The 27,471-nt window shown below is 35.8% G+C and overlaps 1 protein-coding gene across 13 annotated transcripts in view; it reads right to left on the bottom strand.

The window, feature by feature from the left end:
- The window catches only part of NAALADL2 (N-acetylated alpha-linked acidic dipeptidase like 2), a 387,619-nt gene that overhangs the window by 66,666 nt on the left and 293,482 nt on the right, over positions 1-27,471 (bottom strand). For all 13 annotated transcript variants that reach the window (XR_006169131.1, XR_006169130.1, XM_042820506.1 and 10 more), the window contains 4 exons: positions 27,248-27,340; positions 24,599-24,804; positions 23,226-23,345; positions 7,161-7,307 (listed from right to left, as the gene is read on the bottom strand). Coding sequence is in view for 11 of the 13 variants with exons in the window: in XM_042820506.1 (XP_042676440.1) it covers positions 7,161-7,307; positions 23,226-23,345; positions 24,599-24,804; positions 27,248-27,340 (566 nt within the window). In the remaining 2 variants the exon portion in view is untranslated. The remainder of the gene's footprint in view (positions 1-7,160; positions 7,308-23,225; positions 23,346-24,598; positions 24,805-27,247; positions 27,341-27,471) is intronic.

The following is a 27,471-nucleotide window of genomic DNA, read 5'->3' as shown; positions in this document are numbered from 1 at the left end:
GACTTTCAACAGTCCTCAGTCAGTTCCAGGAGAATGAAGAGCCTTTAACAGAATATGTAAGGGCAAGGTTTACAGCAACAAACCTGTATTCATGCTGTGCAAACGTTAAAGATGTTGCGCACTTTTGTTTCTGTACAGAAGGTTTACGCAAAGATCTTTCCCCCTCTCCTGGATGCACTTAGAATGTCTGGGATATCAAAGCACTAAGATTTGTGAGTCTAAAGATACAGTTGGAGCAAAGTAATGCATCCGAATGATGAGGATGTCCCCAGTTTCATTAGAATTGGTGGAATAACATAGGTTCTATTTGATGCCATTAAATAGCTAAACTTTTTTTTTCTTTTTTAATAAAACAATTTGTGCAATCAATTGAATGTCAAATGTATTTTGTCATGTGAAGCGCAGAGTCATTAACCTTAATTTCAGCACCTCACTACCAAATCTGACAGCGTTTGCATGCAAGTGAGGAGATGGACTGTTGTAAAAATGCACAACTTGAGGACTAAGCTGAATAAACTCTATGTGTATCAAGAAAATGAAGAGCACTCCTACAAAGACAGATGGGAAAAAGGAGAAATGTACTAGTCAGAATAAATATGGTATAAATAATTAGGGGCATGGCTATTATAAAGACAACATAACTCATGAGCGAGAAGGGCAAGCAGCCATGGCTCAGATGTACCTTCAATAGCAGTCCCTGGATGACGTCCTGAGGACAGGTTAGACTACGTTTTATTAGACACTGCAGTTTGTACATAAAGGAAACTAAAAACTCTCTTCACCTTGATACATTCAATTGCTTATCCCTGTTGACCTTGAAGTTCTACTGCAAACTTCACAAAATCTCCCACAACTAAATGCAGCAGCAAACTGCACTGACAGTTTTAAAAAACAAAATCCTGAGTTCCTAAGCAACCTGTCATTCTGAGGCCAGTAAACATTTGTCCTTTGCAAATCTTTGTTAAATCTTAAAAGATTTAACTTACAGGAAGGAGGAAGGAATGGGAAATTGAGGAGGGAAGTTACGTGCTTGTAATTTTAGCTGGAAAGGCTCCCAAATATGTAAACTTTCTGGTAGTCTAGACAAAAAAGAGGAAGCCTGCTTCTACTTAGGCAGGAAAGCCAGTGGACACGTCTCTGAAATAGAAGGGCAAAACAACTGGCACTAATTCTCTTCTGAGGACATTCAAGGATCAGCTACAGAACTAAGCTAAGGCTAAAAAAAAATAAATAAAATATGGCGCTTTTGTATATACTCTGCTCTGATCCCTCCAAGAAAATGATGCTGTGATGCATTTTAACTGAAGTTCTTGATACATATACTTGGATATGTTAGATGAATAGGTGCAGTGTAACTCAGCCCAGAAGGATATAAATGTTAATAGTGAAAAGATGGCAAAAAAAAATTACCAGAAGAGCCTGGCCAGCTGTAGATCATCAAGTCTGTAATCTTGAGATATCAAAATTCTTTCCTGTCTGCAAAATGTCTTAAGGACATGCCAGAAGCAAAGGAGAGAATTATCTGGTTATGGAGTAACAGTAAGATTAATGATGTGATACATAATGCTGAGATAACTGCATTAAGAATATAGAGATCAGAAACTTTGGATCATAAAAATTGATTTTAAGCACTGCAGCTGTTTGACCATTGAACCACACTAACAATACAAAAATGGCTCTCAGTAAAGGATATCACGGATCAGACAAATCATTTTTGCTTTAGATACAGGCAGGCAGATACAAGTGCACGTGTGTGCAGTTAGATCTCTTGCTTTGCTCGGAGATTACAAGGTTAAAAAAATCTCTGTTATACATACATATATTTATACTTATAAATACTGCATAACAAGAACCTTTTAGGACAGAATTGGTAGAGTAACTCTTATCAGGGTTTATCTGTTTAACATGAAATGCATGCTACTTCTGCTCAGGTTAGTTCCAGCTAAGCTGGCGTAGCTGGAAACAGAAGTTGTGTCCATCACTGGGGATTATTCATCCTTCTCACAGATTCGCAGTTTTTTTTTTTTTCTTCAGTCCTAATGATATATAAAGTTCAATCTGCATCAGATACACAGGCAGAGAGCTGTTCTTTCAAAGGAAAAGTAGCATGTGATAAATTCCAGCAGTCAGAGAAATGGCAGTAGCTCACTGATGGGCAGAAATGAGCTTTATTTTCACTGTTGTGTGAAACTGAAGAAATAAAGTGCTAGAGGTTATAATGGTAATGGATGTAGGTATTCACCTGGAAATAGTCAGTGGCCATCAACTACTCTACACAATTAACTATGACGGAATGATAGATAATGCAGTTGCAAATTTTAAAGTAAAAATAATTCTGAATGCTTCCTACAAATTTTATTCACATTAAACTGAACTTACTGAGGCCAATTTAAGCACTTTGAGCTAAATTAATTATTGTAAGTATAGTGTCAAGGTCATAACTGTAATTGATTCAGAAGATCAGTGATTTAATAATGACAATGAACAGAACAACCTAGTTATACCAGGTGGTATTTGTGGTATGCTGCCATTCTTGCCTATCCAGATGACTGGAGAAAGTCCTGAACCTTTACAGACTGCCACCACTCTGTGCCACCTGAATTCTGTTAATTTGTATGCTCAGTTCAAAACTTCATTTGACACACACACACAAGAAATGAAAACAAAGCACATATTAAATAGAGCTCCTAATTACTGGCACCAAAACCCCCCACTTCACAGACGTTCAGTATTGCTCCCATGCACAACAGACAGGTGTAAAAACCAGTTTCCAGCTCATTCTTTTAGAACACACACCACAGTTGAGCACGCCATCCTGCCTCAGCCCTCCCTGTACACTAACACGAACACATGAAAGAGATAAAAGCAGCATGAAACATGGGAGTTATTCCTCAGTAAACTAGACCGTAAGTTCTCTCCATCAAGGACAACTCCTCTGTTTCTTGTGTGATAACAAAGAAATCTTGCAGAGCTTTTGATTTGTTTTGAAATAAGTGTGTGATATATCAGCCTGAGCATGTAAATACTGAAATGAAGAAACTGCAGGAAGTTACGCCAAAGAGTGATAAAGAGAAAAAAGGGCAGCAGTGGGGGCAGCAGGAGGAAGTGGAAATTGATGGTAAAAGCACAATCAAGAAGCCATATTCATTGAAGAGTTAAGATTTAGTGGCCTTTGTTTTACACCAGTGTGGGCAAAAATCACTTCTAAGGTCTCTAATCAAAGCTGAAAGTTACCTTCAAAAAGTTATGCATATTTCAACAGAAATAAAAATCATTATGCATTCTCTCTAAAGGGAATACAATCTAAAACTGTCAAAATTCTAAACTCTTCTACATATATTACATACAAATGCCTTCTATAGAGAAACCTCTTTTCATTTTTCTTCTAAATTAGCTTAGTGGTCCGTGGTATTGCACTATCTTGGTCTAGTCTGCGAATAATGTGACAGGTAATTTTTATAGTTCATGCCTGTACTTAAGTTTGACTGAAGATACGGAAAACAACTTTTATGGTGTAGGTGTAAAAGTAAATGTTCTGTAAGCCCTGCAAATCCAAACTTGGACAGCTATCATAAAATATTTCATGCTAAATATGTGTCCATCAGTAAATAGCAAAAAAAAATTCCAAACCCACAAAACAGAAGGTAGGGGATTTTAAATGTTTTTTGTTGTTGTTTTAGGTTTGGGGTTTTTCAGTTTTCCTTTGTGCACTAACGTGTTTTCTCAAAACAAAATGCTAATGCTAACATTCATGCAATCTGCCACATTATTGCAGAAGGGATTTAAGATTCTTTGTTATCAAACAGAAATCATTATGAAATGGAATGTACTGAGAAAGATGAATACTATGCAGATAACACAGAAAACCATCTAGCTCTAATTAAAAAAAATTGGATGCCTCATGAAACTGTAGTCTACAATGCCACAGAAATGGGACAGAAACAGTCAATTTACATCATGAAAAAAAGCTCAAAATAGCTCCATCAAAACAGAAGAAAAGCTCCAGTGTCAGCTTATATTTGCAAACGACCAGAAGGGTTTCAAAATGCTGAGCAGTCTGGTGCTTCATTTCCAACGCTCAGGAAACAATCAAATCTCTAACTGAAACCACAGCAAATCCAGATTATATTTCTCTTGTACCCAAACGTTAGGCAGCCACAGTACTCAGTCGCTATGATTTACATACGTTCTTGTACTTGAGCAAGAACGATATAAACTGCTAAGAAAGACATAATAAAAATGAATTCTGTTATGCAAACTTGAAAAATAGGAAGGTAAGGAAAAAAAAAGTTGAACTTTCCAAGTGGAAGTGCAGAAGTTTGGTGGAATCCACGTGGACGAAATGTGACTCCAGAGAGAGAAGTAATGTTCTATATGATCATTTAGATGGAAATTAATCATTAGTCTGAAAAGCATGACTCTCCAGATTAAGAGGATCAGAAAAAGGTGACCAGCATTCCTCCTCTGGAAACCAGAACATGGCCCTTGCACAGAGGTAAAACCCATGCGTGTCTGAGTTTAGGAGGCTTTCTTCAGCAATCGAAGACAATTCCTGGAAATGGTGTTATATCTTCTTCCATCTGAGAAATTCTTCCAAGCTTACCTCTTATTGGCAGATCAAAATGTTATGTATTTTCTACTAATAAATAAGTGAATTCAATTTCACTTGGTGCATTTTCTATATGAGTGTACTTAAAATGTACTTTACTAGCCTACAGATCTGACCATAGGCATTTGCCATGCAGATTTAATCTCCCTGAGGCTCTACTTCAACTTCTTAGGTAATTTCAAGCAAGTTTTTTTACTTACTCTTCTGGTCTGAACATTTCCTCTTGCAGCTTTTATTTCCCCTTATTTACACCTCAGGTTCCTCCCAATGAAAAGCTTTTACAACCTCCCCTCCAAGGACTGGCATTACACTTGCTGTGTAACAACTGCCTTGCAAACGCTGACCTATAACTACTGCTTTGTAGACAGACTACCAAGCACACATCTCAAACCACTTTTCTTTAAACCAGAGTTTTTTCTACACATAGAATAGTGCTTATACAAACAGTGTCTTTTCTAAGTGACACTGCATGCTATCTGACAGGTGGGTAAAGTAAACAACTACCTTATATTCCAAAATGAAAGAGCTTCCTGAGTAGGTCACAGCAGTGAGAGGGACAGTAGAAAAAAGCAACCTAGTCTAGAAAAACACATCAAATCATTCACTTTCTGAAATCTGTCTTCCTGAACACAAATCTTTGCAATAAAGCATACAAACCTGAGGCACTGCTTAGAAAGTGGAATGGCTTGGAAGTCAACAATTAAAAATCACTCCCCATACCTCAACAGACCATTTTACCTGCACTTCATTAATTTAATTTTAATTAACTTTATTAATTCAGCTGTTAACCCAGCATAGTTTCTCTCTGCCTTACAAAAGTAGCATCCCCTCTTGATACAAGAAACAGAATCCTCAGCTTATCCCCAAATGCCTTGTCTGGTAGAACATAACAAACCACATGAGGCACTGAGCCCATGTTTTGATGCACTGGTAATAATCAGTACAATGAATAACAAATAAAAAGCAAGGAATCCAAATTTAATCACTCTGTGAAACTTCACTTTTCTGAAAAAAATCCATCATCTTGCCAGCAGAAAGTTTCAAATTTCTCTAAGCAGATTTACTTCTCACATAAAATAGATTTCACGATGTCAGTGCATCCTGTGGTCTGAGAAGTACATCAACTTCAAAACTGAAGTAATGTACAACTGGTTTAATTCTAGGAAATGAATTTGCAAGGAGGACAAAAGCTGCATGTTGAAAGAGAATCAAATTCTGTTTGTCTAAACAAATATCAAAACTTTTTTTTTTTTTTTTACACGTTTAATTGTATTGCTGAATCATTTTCAGAGAAAAAATGGACAGCTGCAAAGTTAACTGAATGTGAAAAACTACTTTTTCCTTTTAGCCAAAGGAACCTTCAGCAATCGTGTTGGAAATGTTGCTGGGGAAGAATCATTATTTTGATATACACGTCTGCACATTCTTTCTCATGCTCTATAGATCCTGTATGAGCAGATCTGGAATGAAAACTATGCGGAACAGCTGCTAAGTGACAACAGAAATGTGCTGCAGATGACAAGCCTGTCACAAACATTGCACTCATAGAGCTTCTGCCTTCAAGTTTACCTTAAAGACTTTGCATTGTGTTTAACCTGAAATGGAATACTTTTTGCCTAATAGGTGCAGTGGTGTTCAGAAACAAAAAACACTGTTTATTTATATCAATTCTTGACTTCATCTACTTTAATTTACATATCTTCATGATAATGCTTCAACATTTGGCATATTTCTGCTTTGTTTTGCATTTGTGAAATAGAAGCATATTAGCATATAGTGTCAGGAAGTGCCGCAGTTCTACTGACTCCCAGTTTTGTTTGTGAATTTTGGAACATGTGCACATACACAGATATGTACAGTGTAAGAACAAAAAAGAGAGGAATACGAAGTCTGTACATTTTACTTTTACAATAAAGCACACACCCTTTTTCACAACTACAGTTTTTCAAAACAACTAATGCCAACTGACCAGGTCGGGGTAAGTTTGAGTTGTCCAGAGCAAATATAACCTACAGAATTGATGCCTAAGGAAGGACAAAGCTTCCAAGCAGATTATGCTTGTTTAATTCCAAGCTGGTCTGCAAATAAAAGAACATGAAGACTCCAATCAAGTGCAATCAAGATCTTTAGAACCAATACATACACCAGAGAGGCGTATTTGGCCCACGGAATGAAGAAGCATATAAAAATAACTTTGAAGGCTGTCTCACCCTACTTTGCAGAAATAGAAATACACATCAGAACTTATTTTCTCCATGTTGGGTTAGATCATAAATAACCTATAATACCATGAGTAATATTAAGGTTGTTAACGCACTGTCCTGCAATTTTTTTTCCTGCCTTTTCTTTGTTCTAAACACTTCCCTGGTTGTTCGAATGTTGTATTCCTATAAAACCAGAAGCTTTGAAGTTCTATGGGAATCTGTTGCAGAGCAAAAAACCTGTACCATTATAACTTTCAGGAACACATCGGGCATGTGAGCATACAATTGAGAAAACCTTATTCTAGCTTTCTGCTATTTGCAGTTTGTTTATTTTTATTCGTAACTACCTCTGATGTGTTGATATCCTCATAAGAAAACTGCATTGCAGGTACTCCAAGATGGTTGATGAAGTAATCGGAATCTCCCTGTGTCTGCACAGAACTCACATTAGAAGCTGGACATTTCATCTTTTCCACACAGTTGATGCTCTGACTCTGAAAAACAAACACAAATCAAAGCTCCACCTATTTATTTTCAACCAGACACCTAACAATTCATATCAGCGTACCATTTACACACTATTTTGCTCAAAGCACTTCAAAAACAGGCTGGAACTTACAACAGGGCAGACAGGTATTAGCTGATTCATACTTTGGGCGAGGTGATCTTTGTGGTCTTTTCCAACCTTACCTGGTAGTGTGTCTACAAATCTCTCATCATCTACTGATGATATGATGCAGTGTTTAGAACAGGGAATAAAGAGTAAACTACAAGATGCCTGAGACTTTCAAAGGACAGTGAAAGTCACATCTAACTGAAATGGTGGGAGAGGAAGAAGAATCTGTCAGTAGGCATGTGAAATTTTCCAAACAGGGCAGGAGATTAGAGGCATCTTTTGAAAGCATGCCCAGAGATCTTTAATGGCTGCATTCTTTTTTCAGTTGTGGAGTTCAGAATGTTCTGCATTCATCAAACAAATATAACATTTCCCAGTATAATGAACTTGAAGATAACGAATAATAACATCATACAATTAATAAAAAAAATCCATCAGCGAAATGTTAAAGTTGGGGAAAATAGGGGCAAAGTACTAACTGAGTTGATGCACGAACAACAGCCCATCACACAGTATGCCATATATTCTTCATACAATAATAAATCAAAGTAAACAAGAATTGTGATTTGAAGGACTTTGGTTTTCTGGGGATGGGGAAGACTGAGCATTCCTCATTAGATGAAGTGAAAAGACCAAAAAAAAACCAAAAAGGAGCTGAACAAAAAGAATGGATCATGGAGGCTACAAGATCACAATAACATGAAGTGTATTAAGACACTGAAAGAATCAGCAACGCAAGTAATTGCTTCCACTTCTCCCTTTCTTATTATTCATTAATAATTCAGCATAAGAAAAGATATTAAGGAATCATTTAGTGGAATAAGATGCAAAAATGAGATACTCTTAGTGTGCAGAAGGATGATGGGAGCCATGGGAATGAGGGGAAATGGGATGGGAGTCATTAAGTAGTGGGACTATTTTAAAAATACATCTAGAATAAACAATCAGCAACATGCTCTGTAACAACTCCCTCCCCTTTGCAGAGCAGACAAACTAGAATACTTTATGCAGTTTTACAGTAAAACATGCACAACTGCACTATTCAGATCACTCAGTTTCTCAGGCTTGTCTCTACTGTGTCAGTCAGCCCTCCCTTTATGCTGGAAGGAAAGAAAGCCATGTGGTTAGAGAGTAAGCATCGAGTGGTACATGTCAGTGCAAGGACGTGTATGCTAATCGTAATTGGGTAATTTTATTTCTCTGGAGTTCATTTTGTTTTTCAGCATCACGTTATTGGCTCATATTACAAATCCGAGAAAGAGTACCATATGGCCCATAAAATACATTTAATTTGTATTAATGTTATAAAATAGACCTCAAACATTTAAAGTATAATAAAGTGGTACTTCACTGCAGACATCATTTTTCTGTTGATTAGAGTTAAGCATTCATAATGCCTTTTACTGCTACATTAAGATGCTGCCATAAGTAAAAACCTAAATTAAAAACAAAAAATAAAAAACCAATGGTTATTTCCACAGTTCACTTTCCACCCAGAGACACTTACTTGTTAGTAAGTTCTGGTCACCTACCTTTCTTTCAGTGAATACAGCTGAAATTAAAATCCTAGCTGTTTTGAAGACTGATTTAAATGTCCAAGCAATTTTCAACAGGACAAATAAAGAGTGACCAATTGCTCTTACAAGGTGCCACCAATGCCAGCTTCACCCCTACAGCACAGAAGTTTATTATTCATGAATAATTAAATCTCTATTTCTTGTACTGAACAGCTGCTTGGGTTAGTAATTGGTGCAAGGCAAACAAGCTATAGGAGATAAGACCATCCAGATGAAGTCAAATTATCTAAGAAGAAAAGAGCTACAGAATTTATCAAGTTAATCACAGACCATGGAAAAATACAAGAAAGAAAACCACAGATATACTGGATTACATCACAGCAGGGCTCAGCTGGAATGGCACAGTTTCTTTCAAACACATCCAATGGAATGCGTGGAGAAAGTCTGTGGGGATGAAGAAGAAAGGGATCCTCATCACAAGGCAACAAATCAGCATCTTAGTTACTGCAAATATGTTAAGCTGAATCATCATCAACAGACAGGAAAGGCCAGGGAAGGTGCATTGCAAAGAATTCATGAGTAGGCATCTCTCACCCATTAAATCCTGCCACGCTCCAACAAATGAATCACTAGAAGGTCTGAGTGCTTATAAAGATGTTATTAGCTCTTTGTGTGCTCTATGAAAATTGGATGAAAAAAGCAGAGTTTCTAGGAATTATATTAATTCCACAGCAAGCACACTCCTCTGTCTCTCCCTTCTGATTACTGGTTTGGCTATAATCATCCCGCTTTGCTCTCTTTCTTCGCTGATTGATCGCATATATTACATCAATGCAAATTAGGTGTTTATGAAATTATAAGGGATATTTTATGCCATGTTTTCCTATTTAGTACTTAAGGTATACTTTTTAAATCAACTAAAGACAACACAAGGTACCTGATATCTCAGTCCTGCTGACCATCACAGATAGAAAGTAACTGCATTGACATTTCCCAAATTCTGAGTTCTGCCAAATTGTCATGATTCAAATACGTACATAAGCGTCACTATAAATTATATCTATTCATTTTTCTCTACATAAGAAGAAGAAAATCTAAATGTCCTACTGATAAGGAATATCCTACATACAGTGAACAGCTGTGGTATAAGTAACCTAAGTTTTACACATCACTAAATTTCCCAGAAGAGATATCTGTCTGTGTAATGCAATCATGATTACCCACACCATTCTATGGACATAATAAAGACATTTAAAAGGGGATGTGGTAGTTAACTAATTAGCACAGAGAAAACTAGCACTGTGCAAAGCAGTCACTTCAATGCAAGTGCGTGTCTTTTACCTCTCTTTTGCCAAGAATGGCAAAGTTCAAAATACACTTAAAATCCATGATGATCTTTGATGCTGTATGAGACACTGAAATGCAACTAACCAGCTTTATCTGATGATATTTCTACTACTTGCCATCATATTTAGTCATTTATATAACAAAGTAAAGTAGGAATGCTGAAAAAAGCAACCAATTTTTAGACATAGGCTGTAGGTGTTCAGAATAAGTTAATGTGGTTAAAATTTCAAGAAATCTTCTCAGACAGTGATCAAAATCTGCTGCTTTTATTTTGTATTTAAAATAAGACATTGGGTCCTTAATTTCTCAGCAATTACTAACTTACAGCTTATGCATCTATTTATGTAAACATGTATGAGATTTTACTTACAATATCTAAAATCCAAATGCTGTTAATTAACTTTTAATGGTAACATGAAAACTTTTACTGAAACAAAGTAAGTCACAACGAATGCATTTATCTCTCAGAAGATTCCCTAGTGTGATACCTCAGTACTTTCGCAGTAAAATGAAAATATTCCTTGTAAGAACACAGACATTTCATTCAGAGGACTGTCTTGTCACCAGGGGGAAAATAGCAGATAACAAAAGCCTCTCACAAAACTAGTGTTTATTTAAAGATATCAAGGACAAAAAACACCTCTAGGGAATTTAGCATCATCTACAATTCTTCTGAAACCCATCACAGCGCATATGGTTCTCAACCAGGTCACTAGAGTCACCCAGGGATCACCTGGAACAGAAATTTCCTACAGGGTACTCTGCATTTTCTCACAAAACTACTGTATCTTGAAATTCTAAGAGAATTCCGAGTTTTAGCCTGCATTGAAAGAAATCATTACAATCTCATTAACACGAAGTGCCTCTCAGATAAATCACACATTTGTCAAAGAATTTTTCAGTTAAAATGCATGCAGTTGTCCTGCATGTCAGAGAAGATCTTTTTCATCCATGGGGGAGCAGTGAAAATTGTGATCACTACAATGCTTACAAAAGTGTTCAAGAAACATGTAGATGTACTACGTGGTTTAGTGGAGAAATATTGGTAGCAGGTGGATGGTTGGACTAGATGATGCTGAAGGTCTTTTCCAACCTTGGTGATTATGCGAAAAGTGCAGACCAAACAGAGATTAGCCAAGGCTCAGTTCTGATGCTAAATTCAGGTTTCTAATGAGCCAAGGAAAATTCAACTACACAACATGAAGTGCTATACTTAAAAAAAGTCCAATTTTAACACTCAAAAAAAGTAAAATGAGTTTGGCCTTTTGAAGAAAACTTCTTAACAAAGGTGGTAAACCAATGGTTAAAGAGCATGGAGAAGGATGCCTGCTTGCTGGGAGATGTTTAAATACAATATTATGTGCCGTACAAGTTTACAGATGAAATTGTTTAATGTAGAGCTACAAAACATCAAACAAGCCTGTACTGCTTGTTCAAGGCTGACTTTTTCATCAAGCAGTACATGCATGTTTTGAAGTCATTGTTTGTTTTTTATATATAATCATCAGAGTGTAAGGTCATTATAACAAACGAGACCTCACAGGAATGAACAATATTTCAGTGGCAAAATATCCACCAAACTGGTAAAAAATACAAAGAAAGGTACTGCAAAATTATATAATTTAAATTTCTTACTGGACCTTTTCTTCATTTACCTTTGTCTGCTGACAGTCTCTCTGATTCCTGATGCTTTTCATATGGTACTGAATTAAATTTATCCATCTATACCTAAATTGAAGCTATGTGCCCCATTAACTTGTTGCTGGCACCCAGTACAAACTGCAAGGAATTTTAATGGTTTTGGTAAGGAAAGTAAAAATCAAGCAGGTATGTTTGCATTTCATAACAGAATTTCAGACCAATCAAGTACTTAAACCTAAAATTAGAAAGCATGGCCATCAACAGTTCCAAAAATTTCACTATCTGAAAAATAGAAGGAATTTCAAAGTGTAATAAAAGTAATTAGGAAATTGCAGAACATCACTATGGTAGCTGCTTTTCTCCAAACTATCATCTACTCCAGACACCTACTCTCATCCAGCTGAGATGTCCTCCCATATTTGTCTGCTGGCACTAACAAAATCAAGCTGTCAAGCATGCACATAAAGTAACTTCAAAGACTTTATTTTCTACTGCCTCAGACTCAATATCCAGTGTGACATTTCTATTTATGGTAACATTCAGAAAACATCGTATGATCCCATCACTTTATGATGAACACCCAGCAATGATCATACAGTAATAACACAGTGAATCTGCTGAAATAACTGAGTGTATAGTGTGTATTTTTCAATCTCATTTTTAATCCAAACTATTTCTGAGCAGAGAATGATTGCATTTGTAATTAAATGATGTAAAATGCTTTTTGATTCCATAAAAAACAGTACTTTCCCAGATTTAATGGTACTCAAGCTTTTTCTTCCAGGTATCTAGCAGCATGAACGCTAGTGTCAGCTGTCACATACATACTGAGATACTGTGAAACACAGGTTTATTGAAATATAAATTAATCAGTATTAGTATAAAATAGAGACATTTTAAGACTTGTAAAGAACTGCATGATTTCTTTAATGTTTTGTGCTGGCTAAGTACACAAGAGGATTAGAATTTGATAAGATCACCTCCTTTTCAAGAAGCTGATACACCACCAAAATAGCTGTGGTTTGTAAACACTTCTAAATGCCCAAAGGAATTATCACACTATAAAATGTAGAGATAGAAATACAGAGAACATATTCCACTATATTCTAACTCCATGATGATCAGGTTCAGCAACACTACTCATTCTGGGTTGCATCACTCCAGTCTTTCCAACAGAGATTGTAGTTTCACTTCTCTATCCTTACAGGAAGGACAAGAGAGAAATTACTCAGTCCTCTGAAGAGAAAAGATAGGGCCAATGGCTTTAAGAAAAGCTGAAATGTTTCATCAATCACCACAGACTTCGTCTCAAACTACTCCATAATTCTGAAGAATTTAATCCATTTAAATTTCCCTTAAATGATCATCACATAATTATGCAATTAAGCTCAGTGTACATCTAACTTATCTACAGAAACTGACCGTTTCCGCTCTAGACTTAATTCAGAGTGACTAGCCAATATATTTTACCATTAGCCCCAGCTTCAAGAATCAACCCACCTTGTTGAAAAATATAGCTCAAAACAATTTCATGGGTATTTAAATTGTCTAGTCTAACTAAAGAGACAACATAATCAAAACATAACCAAAACCCAGGCTGTCCTAGTAGGCCAAAAGTGGTCAGATATTAATAACCAGAATCTATCCAAAGCCAGTCTGCAAAGGCACTGAGTTCCCGAGTCTTCCCCTGACTGTTTAAGTATCACAACCTCCGAGAATCAGTCTGCTTTTAGTGTGCTTCAGAGATGTAAAATGAATCAATGCAGCAGCAAAAAGCAGGTTAGGAGCAGAGCTGGGAGCTGAAAATAACCTCTTGATTGACTCCCGGTATACTGTTCTATCCACAGGGTCACAGAAGCTCAGAACTCAGAGTTCAAAGCTCAGAGCTTTTCACATGCCATCAGTGTACAAGTCCCAGGTTTCATGGTTGTCATAGATTTCTCAGATACCGAGCTGCTCTGACTAGCTGAGTTCTAATTTCCTAAGCCATTTTTTTTTAATTTCCCCCAGGAGATGGCCAGACCTCTTCCCTTCTAATGTCACAAATAATGCTGCATAGAGCTCTGAATATCTTTTCAGTACTTAATGTATTTTTAAAAGCATAGACTGAAAGATATTACAATGATGCATTGAAGGAGGAGGAAAAATAAACACATCCACTGGGTTTACCCAGATCCATAGCCCCAACCTTTCTTATTTTCTGGCTTGCGATCTTGAACATACTCAGTGAGTGTCAGATTGCAGCTCTGGCATAAACAGCTGAACAAACTAAATCATGGATCCCTGGCAAAATGAAACCCCATTTAATAGTTTCTTTGTAGAAATTGTGCACCAGGCAGCGTTAGGCCTAAGAAGGTAAAGAACCATGCTGAGAGCCATGCACACACATTTACACTGCAATATATTTGCTCTACGATATATTTCACTTACTCTTTGATATGTAAAAATTGGAATATGAAAAAGAAATTATCTGCCTGCTTATTTTCATTCTGAGACCTTCTGTTACCTGTACCTCTGATTGTGGAATAATAATTAGAAAAAAATCACTAGAATGATCTTATAATGAGATCTTTCATAATTTAGCACGACCAAACATCCTTCACATGTTCTGCAATGAACTCGCTCCCCATACAATACAAAATTTGCACTGGCAGACTGTTGGGTTACTGAGGAAGAAATAATTAGTAGAAAAACAGAAAATGCTCCTGTCTTATTACTATTTAGTTCACGCCATTTGATTTGACCTTTTATGTAAAGGCTAAGATCTTCAGAGATGCTGAGCGACCAGCAATTCCAGCAATGTTCTTAAGACAAGTTTACCTGTGAAACAGTAGTTTCAGAACCTAAGAAAAGGAAGAAATTTAAAGAAATCTGTAAATTGACTGAGAGAGATATTAAGTTATTCAATGCTAAATCTATTAATAAATACAAAAATCACAAGGAAGGAGAAATTAGAACGACTTGTTATGAAGAGTGCATTTTTTAAAAAGATAAAATATTCCTTACAAAACTATAGACCAAGCCTGATAAAAATAAATAGCAATAATACTAATAAAGATAATAAGCTGACCTAAGGCTTTAAGAAAAGATGAACCTTTATTTAAAGCAAAGGAAAGGTAACAAGTTAAATGCCTTTCCTTAAGCTGTGTTTTTCTCCTAATCTTCATGCTATTAAGACATAAGCAGCAGAGAAAAATTCCCCAGCACTCACATTTCTAATCAAATACTCTGTTTCTCTTAGCATCTGCATGTTGACAGAATAACGAAACACTGATAATTATCATCTATTATACTAACAGTTGCTGTCTTCTGCTGTCTTCTACAGCACTGGATGGCTTGAAATTTGAGTAGTTTATTTTCTATAAGAATACTATCTTCTTAAAGACTATGATAAAAACAGCAGTGCAGATGACCTTTAGTTATTACCTGCAACTGTAAATTTCATTTGAATTTCATGTTAACACATTTGAGTACAGTCTGATTGACTTATCAAAACACTAAAAAAAAAGATTACAATTTGAGCCAATCATGCTGTTACAAAAACAACCCAACCTCTCTGATCTACAGTTCAATATAATGTTTGGAGATGAACGGGATTATTGTACATTAAGGGGACTAAGGATTTCCATTTAAAAGCATTAGAGGAACGTCTATATCAAGAACTACTTTCAATTATTTTCAACTTAGTTGCTATATATGTTACAACTGAGCCAAAACAAATGGCCTTTCTCAATCATCTGCATAGCGAACCTGAAAACAACAGTGACCCACTACCTCCTAGCAAAGTCTCCCTACTGCTATTTCATCATCTTCCCTTCAGTGAGCCTGGGAGCTGCTGTTGTTTCTGCCCTCATCTTTACCATTAGCATGCCTCTGTAGTACATTATCTATTGATCCTGACGTAACAAGCGCAGACAGCTTCAGAGTGTAATGTATGCTCTTCAGAGTACAGAACCACGGAGCACATGCATTAAGGAAATTAAAACAAAGGCACAAGCATGCAGTCTACTTGAAGCCTCAGAGCAAATGTTTGTTTGCACTCAAATGTTTTTTAAAAAGGGCTGAAGTTTAATTTCTGCCTCACGGTAAAGAGAGCTCAGCATTCACTGACACCAGGGTGAATCCTAAGTAGTCACTATCAACGACCAACAGTAAATTTCAATTTCTCTAAATTAACTAATTTGCCTAAAATTTAATTGAATCTTTCAAACTAACACTGCGTCAGAGAGGTATTGTAGCAAGCGTGTGGAGAATGCTACCTGACCGCAAAAGGAAATAACTTGCATAAATTAAACAAACATGATTTTAAAGCACCAGAAAGCTCACCCAACCAGAGATCAAAGAGGAGTTTAATTCCAAATCAACCATCAAAAATCCTGAATGTTGGATAACCACCTAAGGCTCATCGCTTGAATCTATTTGTACTCACTGAATCCATTAGATCATTGATACGACAAGTATGCAAGCTATCCATTTGTTTTAAAACTAAATACTCTGATGGAGGAGACCCAAGACAGCCTGAAAATATTAATGCATGATGCAAACACAAAGATCCAGAGGGAGCTCTGGCTAATTAACAAGCTCTAGATGTAGACCTATAATGATAATACTGATGAAATCTCTGTCAAGGATTAAATTGAATTCTTAAAGTTCTTTGTTGGGCTTGTGTTCTATAGTAAACACAGGGGGAAGGAATAAATCATATAAGGAGAAATATTCGTACAGACTCCAGTTCATGCAGTTTGAAATGTTGATATAGGCTAATTTTCAAATGTCAGTGCAAATAATAATGCTGGTACGGGCTCCTCAATTTAAAAGGGGAACACGTCAGGCAGGACATTTCAAAGAAAACCGTCCAGTGTGGGGCACATTGCTACTCATTTCAGTAAGGAACATACAGCCCTTTTGCATGACCAAAGCACTTGCTAATGATTGTTGAACACAGCCATATAATGCACATTAAGTGCAATCCAGTTCTTGCAGGACAACAGGACAACACAAACAAGGAATTACTCTAGCAGAGCAGGTTTGCAGGATTCACAGAAGAATCTTAAGCTTGATGCTCGTGTGGCTGGAATAAATTAAAGATTTAGAGGCTCCTAGTATATTTCTCCATTTTCCTTCGTTTTCCTTCTGAAAAAAAAATAGAATAACCGGAGGGCACTTCAAAACAATGGGATTTAATTCACTTACGTCAGCAGCTACTCACCAAATATTACGCATTACCTTCTGAGGTAAAAGAATTTTGCCTGTATATGAAGAAAGGCAGCTGGCTGTATGTCAGCGAGTATATTTGGAAAAAAATCTAACTCCACAGGAAATCCAAATTCTGTTCCTACAGAAATCCTAAAATCTCTCACACATTTTATTCTGCTTTTACACCAGTGTAAGTGCAGCAGTCCTTGTACAATTTCCCTCAAAAGTAAGAACCAAAATATTTACACTGAAGCCGAAGGCAGTTTGTGTTATCTGGGAACACAAACACATTGTCCCAATTAATGGTCATGTATGAGCTCTCCTCCTTTCAAACACTGTCACAGCTCCCTTTTTAAAAGGTCGCAGGTAGGCTTTCAGTCAAGTTCTAAGAATATTTTGCCTAAAGCTACAGCGTTATTTAGAATAAGCACCAGGGCCTAAGGCAAAATCTGCATGGAGTAAGTTGTGCCTCTCTGACGGTGAAGTATGGAATGTTAGAAAGATGAAATGATCATAGGCTTTATCATTATTGACTTATAACTTTTATTTAGAAGTGGAATTAAATGCTAGAGCATCAAGCTCAGAGGGTAGGTTTGGGAATCCTGGAATGAGCAGATGCTCAGGATGCTGTCAGAACAGAAGCAACACTTATTTTCAGGCTCATTGAAAGATTCACTTGCTAGTCAGCTACTTGGGCTTGCAGAGGTGTTTTTTCAAATACTCTGCTGTGCTATGAAGAGGCATTAAATCATAATATAATGAATGAAAATACTGTTTCTTGTAGCAGTGCACAAACATGAGAAATAAAAATGAGAAATCTATTTCTAGGTGCTTTTTTTCCTTCTGAGTTGCAACTCTCACTTCCGACATGCATACACTTTTTCTGGCATTTTAACTCACTGCAAAATACTGGTTGAAGAACAATGTGCCTCAAGTGGCAACCTCTGCCAAAAAAAGTTAATGAAGACTTCACTTGCTTGTCTGAGACATATTAATTCATTTCAAACTGTAAAATTCACACTAACTTTGAGGAAGATGTATCAATTCTCTGAAGCAGATATTCAGTGTACAAAGTGAATAATTTTCTTACTTAAATTCAAAACTTTAGGGACTGACAAATCCAATTTCCTTTTTGTGAATATCAGAAACAATGTGATAATTTGGGAGCTTTCCTGAGGCTACCTGATTCATCTTTTACTCATCACAACTAATCGTAGAAGCAGCAATAATAATAAGTGGTTTGTATAGTAACTCATCTCAAACCTGAGATACAAATGGCTCTCTTATCCTTTTCTCCTAGAGAACAATATGAGGATGCAAGTAAAAATTTGGGAACAGCAGAAATAACTTCTTACCACAGATCTCATCCGGTATTCACTGCAGTCAGCTGCTGCTTACTGACAATAACAGGTATTAGATAAGAACATAAAGATCTCTATCTAAAAAACAGGACGAACCATGAAAAAAAACAAACCTCAGACTAAAAGCCCACAACTCAATTCATCCCCGTGTTCAATTTACAACCATAATCCATAAGTCCACAGGCAGAAAAAAACTTTAGATTGTTGTTTTTTTTTTTCCTCTCAACTCAGTGGCCCCAAGAACCCGCTACGACGTAATTGGTTCCAAAGCACCCTCAATTCTGAACCCTCAGTGCCATTTTATTATGCAGGCAACTGTTTCATAACCTTAGTTGAAGGTTTTCTCTAAGTATGATTTATGATATTTCTGAGGTGTTTGGAGTTAATTATTTTGAGTGACAACTGCAAACAACTACCACTACTTGTTTTATCTTAAAATGTTGATTTAAAGATGTTGTCTCTTCTCACAGTTATTTGATGATACACTTAATTTTTGCATATTTATTTTCCATAAGCTATTTGCGTTGTATAGTTTACAGCCATTAAATCACTCAATGACACAGTTAATAATTACTAGAAGAACAGTGAGAGAAACCACGTGATTATCTGAGGTTGTGCAGAAAATTTAAAATATCCAGAGCCATCAATCTATCCTCTTTCGGAACCAGAAGTTTACTTCTGGACTACCTGAAAGGTTTTCTATCATTACAAAAACAGCTTTCTATCATCATGACAAAGTCTCTGGAAGGTAAAACAGTTTCATTGGACAGTACAGTTTATTACATTACACAGATTTAATTTGCTTGGACAACGCAAATCTAGAAATTCCAATGACAGGAAGAGAATCCACATTATATGAATGTAAGATTTTTTATGCAAAATCAGGAAATAGGAGCAAACATCTATACAGAAGCTTAATTTTGGTTCTACTTGAAAGTGAAATAAATGCTTTCAGACTCTAACACCAACTTCAAAATGGCAAGAATGTTTTATGCCATTTAATTCATTACTAAAAGCTAATAATAACTACCATAAATATTGCTTGGCAAAGTCATTTCTTAGTTTCTGACACAGAACATCATCTAATCCATTCTTCTATAGCTTTAAAAGGTTCCTAAGGAGAGAGGAATAGTAGATTTTTTTTTTTTTAGGTCCAGAAGAAACAGCAGATCTGGAATCTTATTAGCAATAGACATACAATTGGTTAAAATCAAATATAAATTAATAAGTTTCATTACTCATTTTTAGCTTGAAAATTTCACTGAAGAAAAATTCACTAATGGCCTTACTTACAGAGAATGAATGCCAGCCAAAAAAAGCCAAACCCAATTTACCAGTGATGTACTGCCAAGAAATGGTGATTCACTGACTGAGCAAGCAAATTAACAATCACTTTTCTTACAAAAAACAGTAGGCAAAAACATAACTTGGCAGAATCTCCCTCCTGTTATTGTGGACTCTAATTAGCATAGTCATATAAAAAGATTGAGATTAAATATGTCAAGGACTCAGAATTGTTTGAATTCCTCTTTGCTTAATTAATCCAAATATTTAAATTATCTTCTTCACATAATTCGGTGTTTCAACCAGAATTCCAGTGATAGGCATGTAAAATCGCTACTTGCAGACTGACTATCTAGCTCACTTTTAAAACCTGACACTAAAATAAAGATGTAATGCCTTTATGTCAAACATCTTTAAAAAGCCACCGCCTCTGTTAATTGGCCAAGCACGTATCCTGTTCTCTCATTGATCACCAGATCTCACATAGCACCCAACTCAACAGGTTTCTCACTTCTCTCTGTGTTGGTGTATCTATAATATTCATACAAACTACAATTCAGTTAAAATGTCTTCCTTACTTTTCCTATAGCTTGTAAAATTAAAAAGAGAATTTTTGTGGAATCTACAGTGACCAGAAAGCTCACACAGTGTCCAAAATTCAGCTCTTGAAAAGTCATGTTCCAGTATTTCAGAAAATAAACGCTCCTGTATGACATGTACTTGCTTGTCATGAGGGCATTTCTCCTGAGTACTCTGTAAGCTTTGGTCCTTGCTGCACTCATTGAGTGCTCCACACTCGGTTTAATTTTCACTCCAGTTTTCTTTCACAGGACAAATTCTACTTTACCCTATCTGTTAATTTTCGTGACAAGAATTAAGTGCCCCTAGAAATACATTCTTTCTTTGCTTTACTAAGATGGAATTTCAGCACAGCAGTGGGGACTGAGTGAAACCTGACTCTGTTCTTAATGGTCAAGTTCAAACACCTCCCCGTCCTCACACCTATCAAAACTGCAAGGCAATACTATTTACAAACAGGAAAAACAATGCAAGCTGGATCTGCAAGTCTAACAGCAGAAGTATGATATTTACCAGTGAGTCCAAATACAGGAAGGTAGCCTTGAATCCAATGGCACATGGAAGTTATCTTCCACGAATCCACAAATTATAGAAAGATTGATATTCTTAATTCTGAATTCCTTTTTCATCTGCACTTCTTTTCTAACACACTGACATTCAGAGAACTGCTTCCATGATGAATCACTAAATACAAATTAGAATAACGTTTGTCTCTTGCTGGACTTTTTAAGCATTTATTTGCTACCTCATATGTTAACAAGAATCTTATGTGGTTAGTTGACTTGTCATTTTTTCAAGATGATTTGAGATCCAGAAAGACAGATCTTACAACGTTTGTACTGCCATATTTTTGAAATAAATCTATAATTACATTGTATTCCTGGCAAGAGCTTGAAGTAACATCAATATTCTTTATAAGATCTGTCTCCCAGAGAAAGACTCCTAGATACATGGCAAATTGTGAGTACCCATGGGAACATATGAAGATCTCTGCCAGGCTTCTCCATCACTGTCATAATATTTGACGTGAATTAGAATTCTGGCCAGCGCTCAGAATCAGTAATTCCTATAAATCTTTTCAATGTCACAGAAAGTATGACACAGCATTAATTACATATAATATTATCCTACAAACAGAATTTTACAGATTACCTTACATGCATTTTGTCCTTTTTAAATGGGGCTCCAGGGTAAACATGCAGAAGAGGTACATTTGCAAGAATACAGCCTTACACATTAAAGAAACAGAGAGATGAGATGGAGAGCATATATAGAAGAAAAATATGAAACACTAGTCATGTTTAACTAACCACTAACTAATTCTCTTGTAAAAGGCAGGACTCCTAGGAGAGGCTGTGTCGGCACTTTTGGACAGTACACAATGGCCATTACTAGAATTATAAAATACAAGGAACATCACGTCCAAACTCACCACAGAATTGAAGTGGAAATAGATTTCTTTTTTTCTGAAACTGACATCATGTCTGTCACGCTTCCACTAGTACGGTATTTGTTAGAACAAAAGAATTAAACCTTAACAAAATGGTAATCAGATAATAAAGGCAGCTGCTGCTGCACAGGTCTAGAGAGCGTTCACAGTTTGGAATGACGGTCATGGTTTGTATTCTGAATTCAAAGAAAGAAAATAAAATTCAAGCAAGTAGGCCAAGGACCTGAAGTAATAAATTTATTCCTGTCAAATGGGAAATACCTTTTTTCATGGAGATAGGTCTGGAGACACCAACAAATTAGCAAAAAAAGATAGACACTTGTAAGAACAGCATTTTTGCAAACACAGTAACTATTAGGTGTAATAGGATTGTAACAGGCATATCCAGAAAGCCTATACACACATTTATAACACTACAAATCATTTTCCAGAAATAAAAATATTAAAAATCTTTTTGTTTTGTTTTGTTTTGTTCTGAAATTATCATATAATCACTGGACAGGAAACAGGAAAAGTGCTTAAAACATTATTAAGAAGCCATTTGTCCAATATTAGATCATTTCACTGATTTAGTTTGACAAAAACTGCCAAGCATTATCAGTCTTAAGGTCCACTTAGCTAAAGCTGATACTTTAAGCAGTGTTTAGTACCAGCTGCTTCAGAGGCAAGTCAAAGAAAAATCAGAACAACGTAATGAATATTACATTGGCAAATTTATAGAAAAAGCATCTAAAACCTATGCTTCATGAAATTTAATTAGAAGTCTGTTTCATGCATTCTATTTTAAATTGCTTTCATATATTAGTATGTATCTGATATTATAATTTCATCTTAACTATCAATAAGGGCATCAATCTTAGAAACAGCAATGAGGTCATTAGTTTAAAACCTACACACACTGATAGCAGCAGAACTACGCAGTATCCTGACTATACGCAAGTCACAAAGATGTAGGTGAGCTCTGAAACTGACATACATGCAATATATATTAATAGAGTAAGAGTTATACTCTCCCCATGTGTAGCACATTACAGCTGGTAAACATACAGACTTAAATACATTATGAGAAAAAGTCTGTAAAGATCAGATTAGGAAAAGAAAATTCTAATTTTTGATAATGAGCATAAAATATGCTTCTTTTAAGTCGCAAAAATGTACAAAAGCTGCAGGGAGTGCAAGTTTGGTGAGACTTGGTATAATGAAATGCTGAAGCATGTAAGTTACTCCTTCCAATCTCTTAAGATTTTTAAAATCAAGTTTAACCTGCTTACTTAGTAAAAACTGTTCATGTATATTAGTTAAAATTAAGCTGCTTAAGCAAAACAATGTCTGCCTTTAATTACTTAAACTGAACCAGTATCAAGGGGATTATTTGTGCAACCTCATAAGCTATACAAGAAAGAAAATATGTTATTTCTAACCTCTGCTGCCAGTTGCTGAAGAGAAGGGGATGCGATAGGATGTAAAGTTGAATTGCCTCTGACTGGATTATGGAGGCTAACATAAGCCACAACATTTCTCTGAAGAACTCTCTTGAGATCCTACAACACAAGCAGAGCAACAGTTATTACTACACATGGTTATAATTAATTGTTTTATCATTTCCTTTCCTTCTAGGGAAAAACTGCGCCCTATGATTCTGTCCTCTGTGCTTCCCTAAGTAATACTTACCTACTGTTTTTACAATACACTGTTAAAAACTTCAAAGGATGTCTTAGTGTTATTTCTCTCTATAGCAGAAGTTTTAATTCCATTTCACACATCAGCTCAACAAAATGGAAATAGGCCTATGAGGAATTAAAAATAACTACACTTGTAAGGCCAAAAATGAAAACATTACATACTGTGAAACAACGTGAAGGCCTTTTACACTTATGCCTGACAGAAGACAAACTTCAAAAGCAATCATTATCAACAGTTAAACATACTCTAATTTTTAGAGAGCAAATTCAGATTTAAATTGCATAACTTTCTCAGTGTTGTCACCTTATTATGTCTCAGGCTAAGAAAAAAGTATGTACAAACTGTTTCAATTATTATCTCTTAAAAAAAAAACAAAAAACACCCTTTGCCTCCTCAGTAATGAGTTACTCTTTGCATGAAGTGGCTCTTCATACTGAACAGAAGGGGTGTAACACAATTACATCTGATGTAAAGCTGACTTGAAGTGGAACTAAACAGATTTTGCTTCCAGCCTGGATCTTTTCAATTTGATTTTTTCACCCCCTCTTGTTTTTGAAGAATAATTGTTTTGGAAGTATGAAACTTCAGTGGCAGCTAGCTGCTTCTCAAGCATGATAAAAATAAATTAACTCTTCATTTTCTCTACTGTTTTAATTCTGCAGCCATGAACATATCTGTTAGCTACTCCTTTAATTTATCAACTGAAATCAATTCCATTCATATATAATTAAACAAGACTGATGAGGTATTTTCTTTCACAGAGCTGATCTATATTCTTTTGAATGGAAAAGAGCCCAAGGAATTTTCCTTGTCAGATTGCAGCTAACTTTTAAGCACAAATATATAGAAAGTGAACCAGTGGCAGTCATGAGATACTGAAATGTTTGTGTAGTCAATGCAACGGTTCTCCTCCTATCACACGTACTCTGCTCCACAGAAACTGCCTCCAAAGATGTTTCATTGGATGTGCTGAGGAATGTGTGAATGTCCACAGACAGCTGTCACAGACCAGTTAATAAACAGTAATTTCTATAAGGTAATTCCATAGTACCTCCATGTTCTCAACAAATGCAATAATAATTGCAATGTTTTCTTCTAAATTTATTTTTACCTCTGCCCACTCATATGAACCGATGTTCCCAAACGATGTTCCTCCCCAAGAGCAGAACACAATGGTCCGGTCAGTTCTCCATCCTCTCTTAACTTTTAACATCAAGGCCTGTATAAATGCTGTTATGATAGCAGTGCTACTGGCCCATTCTTGTCCACTGTAAGTATTCAAACTGCTGTGATGACTACCAATGATGACGTATCTGTCTGAAACAAAAAAAAAAAAAAAAAAAAAAAAGAGAAAAGAATCTTCGTATACTTACTGGCATTAAACGAATTACAGAAATAAAAGATGAATTTTCTTAGTAGACTGTAATGCTGTTAATACAATACAACGTTGCTGACAAAAGCCAATATGGTCATGTGCAAGACAGTCATAGAGTAGAAATGACTGTGAATACTACTTAAAAATAAATTAATAAGTATTTGTACTTTCCTAATTTTACCCCGTGCCCTTCTCTCCATTGCTTGCTTAGTACTTTCTCTCCTTATAAATCAGGTATATGCCCCCTTTTACAGCCAGGACTTTGAGATACAGATAATCTAATAAAGTTCCATGCTTGTGTTAGTGTTGTTTAGGAAAAAAACACAACAACACAAGTAACTGGGAAACAATATCTTCAATACATATGAGTATTAAAAAAAAAAAAAGAAAAGAAAAGAAAAGAAAAGAAAAGAAAAGAAAAGAAAAGAAAATAAAAGATGTAGCAGTACAATCAGTAATATGGAAAAAATACACAAAGTATTTGCACTCCCTCACCTGGAAGACTGTGTTCAGTGCTCACCACCCTATCTCAAAAATGACATTGCAGAAACAGCAGTTGAGAAGTTGGTAACCAGAATAGTTAGATATCAGGACTTAGATTTCCAGGTAGGGAGATATTGAAAAGACCTGGACTGCAGGTTTAGAGAAGAAACATGACAGAGGAATAAAGATAGTGAATGATAAAGAAAGGTAAGTCAGAAATAGCAGTTTTGGTGATACTGGAAGAAAGTTTTTAATACAAATTTTATAAAATGAAAGGCAGTAAATTTCATCCTGAAATAGAGTGCTTACAATTATACAGAGAAAAAGAATAAATCACATCTCATTCAGAGAAATTATACTAGATATTAATCTCTTGAGGATTATCACAGATTCCAAATATTAACTCTCAAGTTTAAAGAAACAACTTTGCTTCCAAAAGAACGATATGGTATTTAACAAAATGAATTAGTAGTGTGACTGATGTGTTTTAATAAGTCCACGCAGAATTCTGTTGAATGACTTATTCCACTGTAAGACCTTCTGTATGAGATGGGTTCACAAAGGAAACGCCTTTGACAGGTTACTAATTGAGTGTATTCTGATACATAGTGAAGAACCTCTTCCCAAATGTCAACCCTTATAGATATTCTTTCCATATTTCAGGGCACTGAGAAAGACCAGGAGAACAGTTATCACAGATTCATAGAATGACTTAGGTTGGAGAGGACCTTAAAGATCATCTAGTTCCAAATCTTTTTATTATTTGTCCTGCTTCAATTTCACAGTACAGCAGACAGTATGTCTAAACATGACAGTTACTATGTTTCAAATCCTAGGACAGCTATTTACAAAACATTAGCAAGAGCAGGCTAGTAACTTCAAATCGTTCTAAGACATTAAATCTTTTACTGAAACTAAATCCACTGAGCTACTTATTTTCTAGCTTGCTTTAAAAAATAAAATCATTCCAGTGAAAAGTGCAGCACTGAGCTCACAAAAAAAAAATCAATTATTATTTCAGTGACAGGTATAAAAATTAAGATTCGCTGCCTTCCCCACTGTATCACATAAAATATGAAATGAGTGGTCCTGGCTCTAGGAGACTGTAGATAAATTGCCACCCTTTCTTTTAAAGATGGTGAAAGGGTATTTATCAAGGGAAGTGTGGTCACGGTCTTGATGATGACGTGATCTACCCAGTATGAATTGGATTGGGTCAACAACACTTGGCAGTAAGTCAGTAGTCAGGAACAGTGTTCATTAATGATGTAGAAACACTTCAACTTTTAGGCAAATTTAGTCACACACAGAATATGCTCAAGATGATCTTCATTCCTATGTTGTTCTCGTTATGTTACCTACATACAGTATCAAAAGAGGAAGGAGTTTCTTGTTCTATACCACAAATACCCTTGGGTTCTTAATGCTTAATTCTGATGGCATACAGAACAGTAATTATTATTCATAGAGCTGTATAAACTAGCTTAAGGCACGAGTCTAACACAAAATAGGGCTGCAGAAATTATGATGAAGAACTTAGTCACAGATTTTAGTACATTGCAATCACATTTGATAATACATGCTTAATTAAGGCAGAGATCAGGCTGCCCAGGCACTTTGATTCCAGAGAGGCGTGTGAGTTATGCAGGGACACTGTGGATTGAGTCATAGCTTTATTTAACTCAAAATTCTGCTAAATTTACAAAATAAATCAAAATATATTCTCAAATCATATAGACAGCTCATGTGTTAATTCAAATCATGCAATACAGCATATCTTATAATTAAAAGCACCAACATAGTTACTCGTGCAGTATATGGCAAAGTAGAACTGCGACCTCAGCAATGACTCCCAGTCATTGTGAAACAAATAATCAATTCAAATGATGAAGGACTACTTACCAGGAAATACAGATCCTTTCAAATATCCAATAACATTAGAAATTGTCTTGTACGTTGTGACTGACTGAATACTGAGACTGATTATTTTTTTGTCTGTTAAGAGATACAACAAGAAAAAAAACACCTTAGAAAACGTTAAATTTCTGCCTATGCAGCCAAGAGATCTGCAGACCACAACTGTAAAACAGATGTAAATCCCTCCTAAAAAAAAAAAAAAAAAAAAA

The sequence above is a fragment of the Centrocercus urophasianus genome, unplaced genomic scaffold (genome assembly GCF_019232065.1).
Source record: "Centrocercus urophasianus isolate 14NV4802_14NV808 unplaced genomic scaffold, USGS_Curo_1.0 seq_19, whole genome shotgun sequence".
NCBI classification, from domain to species: domain Eukaryota; kingdom Metazoa; phylum Chordata; class Aves; order Galliformes; family Phasianidae; genus Centrocercus; species Centrocercus urophasianus.
The sequence above is the reverse complement of the archived record's forward strand: the minus strand, read 5'-3'. Positions and strand labels throughout refer to the sequence as shown.